This window comes from Pelobates fuscus, chromosome 12 (assembly GCF_036172605.1).
Source record: "Pelobates fuscus isolate aPelFus1 chromosome 12, aPelFus1.pri, whole genome shotgun sequence".
NCBI classification, from domain to species: Eukaryota; Metazoa; Chordata; class Amphibia; order Anura; family Pelobatidae; genus Pelobates; species Pelobates fuscus.
In genome coordinates this window covers 122,403,226-122,419,647 of record NC_086328.1, presented here as the reverse complement: position 1 = coordinate 122,419,647, position 16,422 = coordinate 122,403,226, and the positions used below count along the sequence as shown (strand labels likewise).

The 16,422-nt window shown below is 42.9% G+C and overlaps 1 protein-coding gene across 4 annotated transcripts in view; it reads left to right on the top strand.

Moving 5' to 3' along the window:
• ANO1 (anoctamin 1) overlaps positions 1–16,422 on the top strand; it is a 191,783-nt gene that overhangs the window by 104,509 nt on the left and 70,852 nt on the right. Inside the window, exon 1 of one of the 4 annotated variants that reach the window (XM_063437875.1) lies at positions 10,981–11,208. The exons of the other annotated variants lie outside the window; for them this stretch is intronic. Coding sequence (XP_063293945.1) covers positions 11,194–11,208 — 15 coding nt within the window. The 5' untranslated portion in view covers positions 10,981–11,193. Of the gene's footprint in view, positions 1–10,980; positions 11,209–16,422 lie in introns of those variants that run through there. 4 annotated transcript variants of the gene reach the window in all.

Genomic DNA, 16,422 nt, shown 5'->3' with positions numbered 1-16,422 from the left:
TTTTATATTATATTTTATATTATTACATATTTCTTATTACTGTGGATTGTCTTTGGGGGTATTGTTCTTTCATTTACCTGGTTTCTGTTCAGTTTTTCATCTCCTTTTGCCTCCCTGTCTATTCCCCATTCTCTCTCCGACTGTCCACTAATTCTGTTTTATTTTAATTTTTGCCTGGTTTGTTTTAGCTCTGGAGTTTCGGGAGGCTGACTGTTGGGCTGCCTTCTCCAATCCCCCCGAGCTCTGGGACAGCAGAGTACGTCTCCAGCTGTCCCACATTTTGCTCACACCCTCTTGGGGCCTCGTGATCCCAGGAACGTTATTCACTGCCGCCCCACCACGACATCACCGTGCCGTGGCCCACTTGTGTCCAGACGGGTGGAGGAGGGCGCGGATACTTGCGGCCCCTCTTCCAGTTATAGAACCTCTCCGTGGGAGGTATAGGTCCCAAGGGATTTCCTTCTGGTGCCAGGGGCGCATAGTGGGGCAAGGACCCAGTAGGCCAGTAGGGCCTAGATACAATTTTGGTAGGCCCTACCATTCTAGGGCCTAGTTTGTGCCTGCTAGATACTGTGAATTTTATTGTTTACACAGACCTGACTTTATGCTCTGTATCAACTATATAAGACAAGCAAGAAGATACTAGTGTACTGTTAATTCCTGCTTAGATCTAAGATCTGTTCTTTTAGCTACAATTAGCTACAATTGAATACACTCCAATGTAGGAGATATATTTACTATTGGGGTGAAAGCCCTATATGCACCTGGTGGATTTCTACTCTGTATTGAGGTAATACCCCACACATATTGGTGCTCCGCTCTGCTGTCTTAATACAGCATCCGTGGCCGTGATTGGCCAGTAGGTTCAATGGGCACCGGACGGTGGAGATTTCTTCAGTTCCATATTTGTGGTCAAGAAGAAGACAGGAGATTTCCGACTGGTGATGAACCTGAGAAATCTGAATGCCTTTGTTGTATACCGATACTTCAAAATGGAAACCATCCATCTTCTGCGAGACCTGCTCGGCCCCGGGGAATGGTTCAGGCGCCTAGACCTGAAGGATGCCTATCTGTGTGTCCCAGTGACCCCACGTGCCAACTTTTTTTTCCATTTTGTATGGAAGGGCATACCTTGCCAATTTTCCTGTTTACCCTTCGGTCTCAGTTTGGCCCTGTGGTGTTTCACCAAACTGCTGAAACCGGTGACATCGCAACTGCGCTCCACAGGCATTCGATGCCTCGTCTACCTGGACGATCTACTGATATTCTACAAGGATTCCTCCACACTGACATCTCAAACACTCTCTGCGATGATCCCAGCCAATCCAATGCTTTTCCCAATCAGCATCTCCTCATAGAGATGCACTGAATCAATTCATCTCTGCGGGGAACATTCAGCGCCTCCATGCAGAGCACACTGTGCAGCACTGGACTAGGAAGCACCTCTAGTGGGCGTCTGAGTGATTGCCACTAGAGGTGTTACTAGGCACCATTGTAAACACTGCGTTTTCTCTGACAAGGTAGCGTTTACATAGAATAGTCTGCTGTAGTTTATCTGTTGACTATAGTGTTATAGTTAGGCTGATCAGAATGCAGTAAAGTGTATGTAAAGGATTCTTACTTTACAGGTTTTGTTACCTCATTCAGTGCCCTTAGGTGCCCTAAACATGATTCAGCGATGAAGGAAGCCATAAAAATTAAGTGGCAGGTTAAAAGACAGTGTAAGCATCAAAAACACTAAAACATTAAGTGATTGTGGGGAACAGGAGCTGGAAATGACACTGTTTACATTTTGCAGACCCCACATCAGACTATTATTATGAGCATCATTATTATTATTAGCATTATTAAAGCGCCCCCATATTTCACAGCACTTTACAATAATAGAAAGGGGGTAATTTGAGGTGTAGGAGGCCGTTATCAAACAAACTTACAATCTATGAGGGTTTGAGGTGGGTGGAGATATATCGAAAAGTGACATTGCCTCTGCTCTAACCAGCCAGTCATTAAATCTATTTTACCACCGGCGTTGGCACTGTATGTCAGCCATGTTTCTTTATGAGAAACATTTGGTTAGAGTAGACTAAAGTGATGATTTCAAATCAGGACTGAGCTGTCCTGGTGCTGGAATAAAGATAGAACTAATGGTATATTTATGTGGGGTTTTTTTTGCAATAAATGATAAAGGTCCCGATAAATCTAGACACTTAAATTCACATAGCAGACGTAACAAAATATTGTTTTATTAGACTTTTATTAGTGTTCCTTTAATTAGTTCCTTACTAAGAGTAACTTCTGACTCACCCCAGACTGACCTGTCATCAGTGAATTTTAAACTCCAAGGAAACCCAACTAACAATTACTCACTGTATCAGGAAGAGAAGCCCTTAAAATAGTAAAAGTAAAATAGTTTCTACATTTGCATAACGATAACTGAACATTTTATAGAGAAAAGAAAAACGATCAGGAAAATATTTACATTATCAGAACCATAAGAAATCCGCTTTGAAATGAATGAGAGATGAAATATACCTTTCCAATCGCCAATCCTATCTTTACTCGACAAAATAAGCTTTTTCCTCCCACAAACCATATGATCATTTTTTTTTTTTTATCTCATAAGACATGGCAAACATTTTTACAGTTCATAAGAGAAACTAGATAAATCGAGAGAGAGCAAGAAACCAGGTCAACAGTGGTAGTATAAATGTACAGGTGGAAATGGCTGGTAATACTGAAAGAATAGACTGATACAATGTACTTCATACATAGACATATCAACATGTAACGTTGCCAACCAAACGTGACTCTGATAACTATTTCCCAACTCAAACAAGCTGTATATAAGACAAGCAAGATAGAGTGGGAATGGCTTATAATAAGAAACAAGACAGAATTCATAGTCCTGTTAATATGTTACTGGTGTGACTACGGTACCATAGTGATAGGATGACCACAGTATGCCAAACCTACCCTTGGATTAACGACCTTAAAATGAACACTATAGTCACCTAAATTACTTTAGCTAAATAAAGCAGTTTTAGTGTATAGATCATTCCCCTGCAATTTCGCTGCTCAATTCTCTGCCATTTAGGAGTTAAATCACTTTGTTTCTGTTTATGCAGCCCTAGCCACACCTCCCCTGGCTGTGATTGACAGAGCCTGCATGAAAAAAAAAACTGGTTTCACTTTCAAACAGATGTAATTTACCTTAAATAATTGTATCTCAATCTCTAAATTGAACTTTAATCAGATACAGGAGGCTCTTGCAGGGTCTAGCAAGCTATTAACATAGCAGGGGATAAGAAAATCTTAATTAAACAGAACTTGCAATAAAGAAAGCCTAAATAGGGCTCTCTTTACAGGAAGTGTTTATGGAAGGCTGTGCAAGTCACATGCAGGGAGGTGTGACTAGGGTTCATAAACAAAGGGATTTAACTCCTAAATGGCAGAGGATTGAGCAGTGAGGCTGCAGGGGCATGTTCTATACACCAAAACTGCTTCATTAAGCTAAAGTTGTTCAGGTGACTATAGTGTCCCTGCATATCTGTGGGTACATGAAAAATAACAGGTCTACAGGGGCGTATGTGTTATTGGATTGTGATAACTTTGGGAGATTCTGGAGACATTCTGAACCACAAGGTCAAAGACAGAATATTTTGTATTGATCTCCAGAACCTCTCAATGAATGGCATGTTCCTTTTACCCATTTCACTGTCATGTAACTTTTCTATTACATTTATTTTTTCATGACTTTTAAAAAAAAATATATAATGTGTTTGCACAATAGTCGTAGTGACAGTAAATGTCTGTTTCATGCTGCTGTGGAATGACACTCACAGATGGAGCTGCCATCCTTATGGGGTGAAAAGGAGGTACGCCAGTGACACAAAGCGCGCCACTCGCTCTGCCCATAGGGCCGGATCCATTCTTTAAGGATGAGCGCACTGAGCCTACTGTGAACACGTCAAATGATATACTACACTTTCAGCAGTAGTTGTGGCTAGTATGAGGTTTCCTGCTGAGGTATAGTTCCTGCCTAGCTATTTTGGCCTCAAATGTTTCCATTTGGATTTTAATGCACCACAATTCGGGGATTTGTGGCTAACCTAGAGTGATTCAAAGTTACACCACGTCAGATTTGTTTCAAGTGAAATTCGTTTCCAAGATTCTTATTACAGGAGGCATCCACCTTGACCAGATTTGCATGCTTATTAATATATATCCGTTTTGTTTTTTATTCCTATTAATGGAATTTGCATTGCCATGGCAGCTTCAGCAAAAGGAAGAGGGTAAATACAGGACAAGTCAGTGAATCATTATAGGACACAAGAAGGATGGTAACTCGGATCAAAACCCCAATCTGTAGCTTATTAAAGCCAAATCGCAGAATTAAAGGCACCCTATGGTCCCACAAATACCAATCGTTGAGACAATAGGTTCTCTTAGAGTGAAGTGACCACTTGATCCTGTGGCTCGGCTACATCAGTCCAGATGTTGCCATTAGGATTTCATTTTGCTACATTTCATACTTAGTGAATAACCTCCAGCTGATTTTTCACCCAAGGTAAATTGTGCCAAAGGTTTCGATCTTTGCCGGCACCTCCATGAACGGAGATGAGAGCTGTTTCTCCTTGCAGAATGTTTTAGAAAATTAACCTCAAATACCAAAACAATTACATCACTGCTTTACTGCCATCAGAGGTACCACCCTGCATACGTTCCAAAAGTTACATAGCCCGAAAGACAGGCGTTGGCTAAGGCTGCGCCTATACTTACACTTTCTATTTAAAATCATATGAAGATAAGTCATGTGACATGCTTTCGATTTGAACAAGGAAGGATCTCCCAAAAACTTGCTGTTCAAAAATTATTTCACGTTTTTATCACTGGACTAATATAGCCAATATTCCCAAATTATCATTTGTGTAGTAATTAGTGTCATAAAGAAAGTCACCCGGCACTGACTATTTTTGGCCAAATTATTTTTATGGCCATTTTCTGCCATTTAAACACTCTATATAAGTGTTGTTTTAAAATAATATACGGTACTAAGATCTCCTACAAGGAGAGATGTAAGGAGTTTTATTTCACAGCAAAAAAGTATTCAGTGATTTTCCAACACACTTACACCATGAGTTAATTGACTGGGAATGGGAGTGGGATGAGAACAGATTTGCATAAACAAGCCCCGTGTCACATTATAATATTGTTACCCACTGATGGGACAAAAGTGGCGTTCACCCACCACAACTCAAACCTGTAACCTTTGCACTGCATGGAGGAGCATTAAAGGATCACTATAGGGGCAGGAACATAAACATGTATTCCTGACCCTATAGTCTTAACACCACCATCTAGCCCCCCCTGGGGCCCTCATGCCTCCATAAATATAGTAAAAATCTTACTGTATTCAAGCCTGAAGCTGTAAATCTGCATGCTTTTAGACTCAGAAAAACAAGCAGTCTGCTGACATGTGGTAGCCTGATCCAATCACAGTGCTTCCCCATAGGATTGGCTGAGACTGACAAAGAGGCAGGTCAGGGGCAGAGCCAGCATGATTCAAACACAGCCCTGGCCAATCAGCATCTCCTCATAGAGATGAATTGAATCAATGAATCTCTATAAGGAAAGTTCAGTGTCTGCATGCAGAGGGAGGAGATACTGAATCACAGGATGCTGTGCACAGTGCTTCCCTGTGCTCTGCTGACAGCAGATCTGAGTGGATGGAGGCATATTATGCCTCCATCAACTCCAAAGTCCCTCTGGTTCACTCTGAGTGACTGCAACAGGAGGTGTTCCTAGCTTTCAATGTAAACACTGTATTTTCTCAGAAAATACAGTGTTTACCTGAGAAAGGCTGCAGGGAGCTATAGTTCTCACCTGAACAACCTCATTATGCTGAAGTTGTTCAGGTGACTATAGTGTCCCTTTAACCCCTTAAGGACACATGACATGTGTGACATGTCATGATTCCCTTTTATTCCAGAAGTTTGGTCCTTAAGGGGTTAAGCCACTGTCACCCGGTTTATGGAAGGCTGAGGGAAACAGCTGCACATGTGCCTTATCTGTGCTCGCACTGCACTTTTATATTGCTTTAGGGCACTTAATCCATACAGAAGCAGGTCCATAGAACTCGGAGTATAGGCTGATTGTCTGCTCTGTTAGGCAGCCTGTCGTCCTGAGGCGCATGTGTGCCAGGATGGTACCTCATCTTTATGGTCAAGCATATTGCCCAAGATGCTAATTGAATAAATTAAGCACCCCTCAAACTCTCTCAGTCTACCTGTGTCACACCTGCCAACATTGGCCAGTCTTCTGAATAAACTCTGTCACTGACAACACTAGTGGCCACACAAAACAATACCTGCATGCACATGCACCCTCCTTGGCACTCTGCACAACCACACTACTAATTAGCAGACTGGCACGTGTGTGCCAGTTCTGTGCGCATGCATGTCCTTTTTATCATTCATGCCCCTGACACTTTTGGGCTCTAACTCAACGTTCCAGTATTGCAGCAGGGAAAATTAAAAAGGTTCACCCACCTCTCCACCCCAGAGGTACAGCATCCCACTTTAGGTGGTTAAGAATAGTTAGGGATATTCTATGTATATGTTTAAATACCATTTGGTACGTAGTACAATATACATCATATTTGTGAAGTGTTCTTGTGTTTTTATACTGTTCTTTTGGATTTATAATAAAGGTGGCTGCGTATCTGTTTGAGTGCGGAGAAAATAATTTTATTTTACATTCTCCTGTTTGCCTAGCTCCCACATTTCAGAGTTCATTATGGTCTAGTTTAAGCAACTCATTCATCTCAGCATTCCACACTCACTGTTTTGTGAATAAACCCCCAAGGCTGGATAAACAGACTGATCTTGGTCCAGAAACAAGGCTGCCCCTCTAAAACAGGGATATTGAGCTCTGACCCCCAGATGTCAAGTGACTACAACTCCCAGAATTCTCTGAATCTGAGTCATGTGAGCAACACGGAGGGGTCAGAGATTAAGATACCTTCTCTAAAACTATATGAGAGCTACATGGCCATGCAGTTCCGGGCTGTCAGTCTAAGGTAGTGTTTGCCAACCCATTCCTCAAGGCAAATCAATAGTCCAGGAGTTATACCTTTACCAATTTTTCACCCATGTGGATACTGACAAACTCTGGACCATGGGTGTGTCTTGAGAAAAGAGTGGAAAGCACTGGAGTAAGGAAAATGTGGACAAACTGATTGCAGGCTGAATGACTCTCATTATGGCTAATGATATCCGGCCCAGATTTCCACACCTTCTAGGTACAGACTCATTACTTGCACATGGATGGGACTGATTGCACAGTACAGTTTCAGCAATCCAAAATCAAGTGATGTTTTGTTCCTTTCTGTTGTTAGCCCGTGCCATATGTAGTGAGTCTATGGTTTGATGTTTGGAACCCCTATATTTCAGACAGTTGAATAAGGTTCCGTGTTCTCCAGGTTATTCTGTGATTCCCTCTGGGAGCGGGATAAAGGCAGCAATGACTTCTATTGAAGTTGATCTAAGAGTGCTGGAGTCTCCACTGTCCCTGAAAGTCACACGTACAAATATACCCAAGAAGAAGATTGGGCTGGAAAATGTAAGTGATTCAGAGAACTCATGTTTCTGTTGTGCTTTCTGTGTAATTAAAGGACCACTATAGGCACCCAGACCACTTAAGCTCAATGAAGTGGTCTGGGTGCCAGGTCCATCTAGGATTAAACCTTTTCTGCTGTAAACATAGCAGTTTCAGAGAAACTGCTATGTTTACATTGGGGTTAATCCAGCCTCTAGTGGCTGTCTCATTGACAGGCGCTTCCGCGCTTCTCACTGTGATTTTCATTGAGAATGCTTTCCTATGGACTGGCTGAATGTGCGCTCTTGCTGCGCATGCGCATTCAGCCAATGACGGCAGAAGAAGGAGGAGATTCCCCAGCGCCGAGGGAGCCCGGTGCTGGAGAAAGGTAAGGGATTAACCCCTTCCTCATCCTAGAGCCCGGCAGGAGGGGGACCCAGAGGGTGAGGCACTATAGTGGTCCTTTAAAGTTGGACAGGCTACAGATTTATGCTTTTTGGCTACGTTTGGATGAACCTAGGGTTGCGACATTCACCATGTTCTCCTAGACACATTTGTCATGTTGATGGGCATCACATGAATAATGCTGCCATGCAATGAATTCTCATGCAGCAGGATCCTTAATGATTTTAATTTTATTTTTTTTAAATTTTTTTTGTGGTTTATTTTCCATACTGCAGAGGTTCTATCAGCATGTAGAAGTGATGTTATTAACATAGTGTTAATTTATAACATAGAAACCCCCTTCATATTAGGGGTTTATATGATTCTTCAAATTGTCTGTAGTGTCTATATTGTGTTAACCCTTCAAGAAACAGTGATGGAATAATTCCATCATAACAAGCCATCCTTTAAAAATCCAATATGATAATGCAATGTTCCTCTGATTTTAAAGGTGACGGGCCTGTATGGAGCTTGTACAGTTAAAGGGACACTCCAGGCACCATAACAACTTCATTGGTCCTGGAAGCTGGCGATCAGGCACTGCTAATAATCAGAGAGCAATTTGCTGAGGCCTGTCAATAGCCACCAGAGGCATAATTAACCCTTTCAGCATAACAGCAATATTTTACCTTAACCCCTTAAAGACCGCAGACGTGCTAGGTACGTCCGAAAAAAAACGGTCCTAGTATGTCCGTGGCAAATATGAGCGCTTGAAGCGTTTTTATTTATTTTTTATTAATCTATACATATATTAATATAAAATTACACTTATAATTAAATTGTGTGTGTAAATAAAAAAATGTAAACATTTTAAAACATTTAAAAATTATTTATATATATGTAATTTTATTCTAACTGTATTTTGATATTAATATATTTATATCAAAATACACTTAGAATGGAATTTTTTATATCTAAATTATAGATTTTTTTTTTCTCACCCCTCCTGGGTGGTATGTTTATTCCTCATTCTCGGGCCCTCTTCCAGAGGCCTGGGAGTTTGAGGGTTCTGCGCAGTATCTTAGCTGTTCCTAGCACTACACTCTTCTGGACAGCGATCTCAGATGTCCCACCTGGAATCTGTTGAAGCCACTCCCCCAACTTGGGAGTCACAGCCCGAGTGCTCCTATCACAACTGGGACTACTACTGCCTTCACTTTCCACATCCTTTCTAGTTCTTTTTTCAGTCCTTGGTATTTGTCCACCTTCTTATGTTCCTTCTTCCTGATGTTATAGTCACTGGGTATTGCCACATCCACCACGATGTCTGGTTGGTCAGCCAGCACTTGCTTGTCTGTCTGGATCTTGAAGTCCCATAAGATCTTAGCCCTGTCATTCCCAACTACCCTTTGTGGTATCTCCCATCTGGACTTAGGCAGGTCCAATCCATTTGCTGTGCAGATGTTTCGGTACACAATCCCAGCAACTTGGTTGTGTCTCTCTGTGTATGCTGTTGCTGCTAACATCTTGCATCCGGCTACTAGGTGCTGGACTGTCTCAGAGGCCTCTTTGCACAGTCTGCACCTTGGGTCTTGCCTGGTGTGGTAGACTACAGATTCTATTGATCTGGTGCTGAGTGCCTGCTCCTGTGCTGCTAGGATTAGTGCCTCTGTGCGGTCTTTCAGTCCTGCCTTTTCCAACCACAGGTAGGATTTTGTCATGTGAGCCAGGATGTTGCTATCCTCCTTGCCTCTTCCTCGTGGTTGCCATGCGAGTTTGTGGTACCCCCAGGTACTTGTAGCTGTTCTGTACATCTTCTATTTGGTCTTCTGGAACTTCAACTCCTTCTGCCTGCATTTCTCTAGTCCGAACGACATTCCGATGTCCTTGCTGCATATCCTAGTTAGGTGGATCAGGGAGTCAATGTCTCGCTCATTCTTGGCATACAGATCAATGTCGTCCATGTAGAGTAGGTGGTAAGTTGTATCCATATCCACTGTTCTTGATGATCTGGCTATACATAATTGCATAAATAATTTCATAAATATACACGTAGACTTCAACTATTTATGTCCTATTTTTACCTAATTAAGTAATTTTATTGATTGCAATTTCCAGGACCTGCCTGATAACCCAGGCCGAAAGTCCAGAGAATATAATTTGCTAGCACTGTATTTAACCCTGTAACTTTCCATGACACCCTAAAACCTGTACATGGGGGGGGGGGGGCGGTTTTACTCGGGAGACTTTGCTGAACACAAATATTAGTGTTTCAAAACAGTAAAACCTTTCACAACGATGATATTGTCAGTAAAGTGAAGGTTTTTGCATTTTTCACACACAAACGGCACTTTCACTGATGATATCATTGTTGTGATACGTTTTACTGTTTTGAAACATGAATATTTGTGTTCAGTGAAGTCTCCCGAGTATAACAGTACCCTCCATGTACAGGTTTTATATTGTTTTTGAAAGTTACAGGGTCAAATATAAGGCTTGATACTTGGAGTGGTTTTCCAGAATCGCCCACCACCCCATCCTATTTTGTCAATTTGTTTTTACATACTAGTGATTCATGATGTGTGGTGGCAATGTACATAATGTTTTCCAGCCCTGTTTCAGGGAACTAAATGTAAAATGATAGCATTTAAAGAGGTCAACAAATAGATCTCAGGTTTATGTAGAACCACAACTATCATGAAGCATTGGTAGGCTGGCCAAGCATCGTGAGAGTTGTGGTTCCACACCATCTGGGGTTCTGCCCTTTTTTGCCCATCCCTTGTATAGCAAACAGGCATGCCTGGTAGGTGAATACAGCAGATGGCAGTGCCTGACCACTGGCTGAGGAGTGTTCTTATGGGTGTGGAGCAAGTTTTGAAATTCAGAAGGTGGGTGGTTTTATAGGGTTGATGCCTGCCATTCAAGTAACTCCAGAGTCTTGCGTGCCTGTGCTGTGTGAGCACTTTGTGTTATATAGAGATACTTTATTCTTTTTCATTTTTTTTTTTTTTGCGTGGCGTGTCCCCAATACATGTAAACGATTTGGGTTTATGAGAGGTGTTGGTTGACATTGAAGCCCACCTCTGGCTCCCCTTGCTGTGGTTAGGTTTCCAGATTCATCATCAGCTGCTGGACTCGTATATCTGACAGTTCTGGTTCCAGCAGCAGTAAAGTTTCTTTCAGACGTAAAACGAGGACAGTCCCTGGATCCTAATGGTTTCAGTCGCTGTGAGTACTTGGGGATTTCTGTGTCAGACTTGCTGCTTTATTCTAATGTCTACAAACAACTTTGTCTGAATTCTGGTCCGTGTTCCTCTAACTTTTATTTAAAAAAATATCTATGCGTTAAAAATAAAATAAAAAAAATGTGAAAGTATTAACCCATTCATCCCCTTAATTCTAAGTGTGTGCCTGCGGTACCATCTTTTCATACTTGAGGCACTTTTCTTTAAGTCCTATATCAAGTGCTGTGTTTAAATATATTCTACATGATAGTTATTGGATTTCTCCTTGAATGTGCTAAATGTTTTTTGGCTAGGGATTGTATACTAAACGGCATTTAGTGTCAGTGGTTTGTTTCTCTGACATCCTACTCCTATGGCTTTTTAATAATTTTCATAATTTGTGTAAGGTATTATTCTCAATATCGTTGTTCTTTTAAAACTATATATTAAGTTATGTTTTAATGTTAAATATATTCTAATTTATATTAATTTCAAGGAAATCCATCTATGTGTTGCGCAGCCTCCCCAAGAGGTTGATGGGTTTTCCTTTCTCAATTTCAGCTGTTAAGCGCATCATGCAGGCTTAGACGAACTTGCAATGTAACATCTGCCGTGTCTGATTATATGTGACACTGTACCACAACCCAGCCACGCATGGTCTCCTCGTAATACCCTACCAAGTCCCAGCAACCAGGGACAGAGCATCTTTGACAACTTTTCATTCATCTGTATGCGATGCAGCTCTTGTACAGCAGAACACATTTAATAATGGAAGGGGGGTATAGAGAGTGGCAGCTTGTAATTGCATGATTTGGTCGCTGTGAACTCACGTTGACTACTAGCAACAAATAGTTCACAACGCAGAGATGTATATTCACAGCTCTGTCTTCCGTGAGCTTGTACAGAACTAGTCATTTTCCTGTCCAATCGTGCTTATCAGAATAATAAAACTGAGCCCAAGGAAGGAACTTGGCTGTGGCTAGGCTTGTCTTTGTATAGCCTAGTAATGTATGCACATAGATACTGCTGCTGCAGATAAGAGCTGCATAATGTATAAATTAACAAACGGAAAAAAATAAAAAATATTATATATATATATATTTTCTTAATAATAATACAACTATTAGATTGATATTCACCATTTCTCGGACTACTACTTTTTTGAATCTGCCAGTACTACTCCTCACATTGCTTATACTAAAGTTGGCACCAATCTTTAGTTTATATTCTTCTCACTGCTCGATTGTTGGGTTTTTTTTTTATTTGTTTTTTTTTTATATAATTTGTGTATTATATGATAATCAGGTCCGACGGGAATTCCTTTATCATATGTGGGTATTTTCCTGTATAACCTTTTTTTTTCTTTTCCCACTATGATGAGACCTTATTAAATTTTAAGAGTTAATATGTTCCAACATAACTATTCCCAAATCGTATATTTTGGTATCTAATCAAAATCAATGCATGGCGGAGGTATTTGACCGTAGAAGGGAGCTCGGTTCCAACCAGACCTAAAGGTTATGCAAGTTAATTTTGTCTACTTTCATCATATCCTGACTGTTTAACATATTTGTATAAACTACCATGGACTTTTGTCTTCTCTATATGAAATAGTCGCATTTGGATTCTCTGAATGTTTATAACTTTGCGCTTTGTTTAACATCAATCGCTGGGAAATGGACGGGTTTATTCATATTGTCATAATTAAGAGTTCGAGGATCTATGACCTTTTAACTCTGCTTAATACATGTCATGTGTGATATAGCAGACACCTTGTACAGTGTGGAGCGAGATTTGTCTTTGGCATTGCTTGTCTCGTGAATTGGAGATCGCAGTGATGCTTTGCAAACTTTCAAATTCTATAAGATTTTAGTTACGGTAATTACTTCAAATTATCTGGCCAGGTCTGAGCATCCATGCATAGCCAGCTCTGGAAAAATAACTCGAGATTTGCTTTTTGCTTAAGAAAACAAAACAGTTTTGTGAAGAATTTTTTTTTTTTTTTTTTTAGTTTTTAAGAAACAAATATTTGAAACTTGTCCGCTAACAATCACTGAATTCTAACAGTAGATACAGGCTTCTTCCCCCCCCCCCCCCCCCCCTTTTCTCAACATCATGTTAAAGCGGCACTGTCATGCCGAATCCAGTTGTTGTTTTTTTTTAACCCCCTAAGCCCCCCAGATTACCTCTTTTTTAATCTTTATCTTCTGCCCCGATCTATATTCAGGGCGCCGCCATCTTTGTGTGGGTAGGTGAAGTCCCTGTGGGAGACGTCATCTGCCCACACTAGATAGCGCTGAGATTCCTGCACATGCCCAGTGAAACACCTGGACATGCGAACGGGAATTTAATCTATTCATTCATTCATCAGACAGACGAATGAATGAATGAATGAATAGGAAAAAATCATAAGAACAAACTAACACTGAGTATCACTGTTCATTTGTTCGTTCAGTTTATTACAAGGAGGGAGCTACCGGCACGCAGCTCCCTCCTTGTAATATGTACAGATAGAAGCGGCAGGGAGCACTTCATAAGCCCCCCAGGTCCCCCCTCCTCACTCTATGGGGGTCAATATGACCCCCATAATAGTATAAAGGAGAATAAAATTAGCCTGTGGCTGCTCACTGTAGAAAAAAATTACATAAATTACAATAAGGGGGGACCAATTGTCCTCCCCCCTCCCCCGCCCTGAGCGGCGGGTGGGGGCCATGAAGATAATGAGAGGGGGGGGACCTACTGTCCTCCCCCACCCCCATGAGCGGCGGGTGGGGGCCATGAAGATAATGAGGTAGGGACCTACTGTCCTCCCCCCACCAGGCCACCACCCCTGGGCGGTGGGTGGGGGCCATAATGATAATGAGGGGGGGGGGACCTACTGTCCTCCCCCCGGCCCCCACCCCTGAGCGGTGGGTGGGGGCCCTAAAAAAACAATAAGGCGGGACCTACTGTCCACCCCCCCCCCCGGCCCCCACCCCTGAGCAGCGGGTGGGGGCCCTAAAAAAACAATAAGGGGGGACCTACTGTCCTCCCCCCCCACCCTTTGCCCCCACCCCTGAGCGGTGGGTGGGGGCCCTAAATAAAGAGGGAGGGGGGGACCTACTGTCCTCCCCCAGGCCCCCACCCCTGAGCGGTGGGTGGGGGCCCTAAATGAAAATCCCACCCCCCCAATCAAGGCGACTAGGGGTCCCAAGCCCCTAGTCACCCCTCCCCCCACCCATATCAAACTATCCCCTACCTACCTCCCTCACCCTAAAAATAGTGAGGGGGGAATAAAATAACTAACCTGTAAAAAAAATAATTAAACTTACCATTTGACGTCTTCTTTTTTCTAAAATCTTCATTTTTCAGCCCCAAAAAAGGCCAAATAAAAAGCCATCATACCCGTCGAACTAAAAATAAAATAAAAAAACGTAGGTCCCCCCTCCTTATTGTTTTTTTTTAGGGCCCCCACCCACCGCTCAGGGGTGGGGGCCAGGGGGGGAGGACAGTAGGCCCCCCCTTATTGTTTTTTTAGGGCCCCCACCCACCGCTCCGGGGTGGTGGCCGGGGGGGAGGACGACAGTAGGTCCCCCCCCTATCTTTATTTAGGGCCCCCACCCACCGCTCAGGGGTGGGGGCCAGGGGGGGAGGACAGTAGGTGTCCCCCCCCTTATTGTTATTTAGGGGGCCCCTCTACCAGCCGTGCAATGGGGGGGGGGGGGTTATTAGGTTTTTTGTTTTTACAGTGAGCAGCCACAGGCTGCTTACTAGACATGCCCCTACTCGCGGTATAGCTAGTAGGGGCATATTATTTACTAATACCAAGTAATTTTTACTTAGTATTAGTAAATTTGGCTGAAAGACCAGTTTAGGTCTTTCAGCCATTTAATAGATAGCTCCCTAATACCGTGGGAATTAGGGAGTTATCTACTAAGCGGCTGCAAGATGCAGCCACAGCAATGAATAGGATCGGAGTTTCATTCATTTTTTTTTTTTTTTTAAATTCTTTATTTTTAGTTGTGCATGACATAACAACGGGCTTACGTAGCCACGACAGCTGACGTAGGCGGCAAACATCAAAACAATATATACATGGCATAGAAAAACATATTGCACAATTTTATATTTTAAGAAAAGAAAAAACATAGACAGCGGGTGTGTATGACCCTCTGTAGTTGAGCTTTCCTGGCCGACCAGCCCCTTTATTTATTTATGCGTTCAGTGATTCTTGTCGGCAGGCCAAGGGCGACTCCCCTAGCATACACAGGTAGCCTTAACCTAACTGCATCTGTAAACATGAGCTATACAGGTGGTCAATGACAACCCACTCTCGTATCAGAGGCTGTCGTAGTGATCCCCCGAGATCTGGATGGTTATGCCAGCAGCCATTTGTCACTTCGCAGAGATAATCAGTACGCTACATGTAGTCTGGGGCATATCATGCAGCTTTAGTGCATACGGGCCTAAGAGCAGCAGTAACGCGTGCCCTCCCCTAGCAAGGAGGCCCCTGTGGTGAGTGAGGCTCCCGATAGGGCCTAGCCCATGCACAGCAGTAGTGGCTACGTCTCCCGGGTAGATCCCACCCAGCAGCCTCTGGCAAATATATGCTAACCATAAAAATAAAAGCAAAGAAAAGGGGGAAAGAGAGAGGTCAAAGATAGAAGGGTAGAAGGGTAGGGCGTGGGGCGGGGTGGGGCGGGAGCCATTAGGGGCCCACTGTCGTCAGTCTAAGTGCTCGCAGTTGTCGATACCTCTGCCGGTCCTAGCACCAGGGGCTATTTTCCCAGGGCGCCCAAATTTTTTGGAATTGTGTCTGCGTTCCTCTAACCCGTGCCGTCAGGTCATCCATCACGTACACCTCTCTCATTCTGTTAAGTACCCCCGCTATGGCCGGCGTGGTCTGTTTAAGCCAATCAGCCGCCACTGCTCTCCTAGCTGCCAGTGTAAATTTATGAATGAGTTTTTGTTCACGTCTCGTCCACCCTTCTACCGTTCGACTGAGCAGGTATAGCCACGGGTCCCAGGGAGGGGGTCTGGAAAATACCTGGGCCATCATATCTCTAACCTGTTGCCAAAAGCGTACCATCAGGGGGCATTCCCACCACATGTGGATATAGGTCCCTTTCATCCCGCAACCCCTCCAGCAGAAGTCTGTAGGACACTTCCTCATGTGGCATAGCTTAACCGGGGTTGTATACCAACGAAACAGCGTCTTAACTGCTTGCTCCTGCATCGT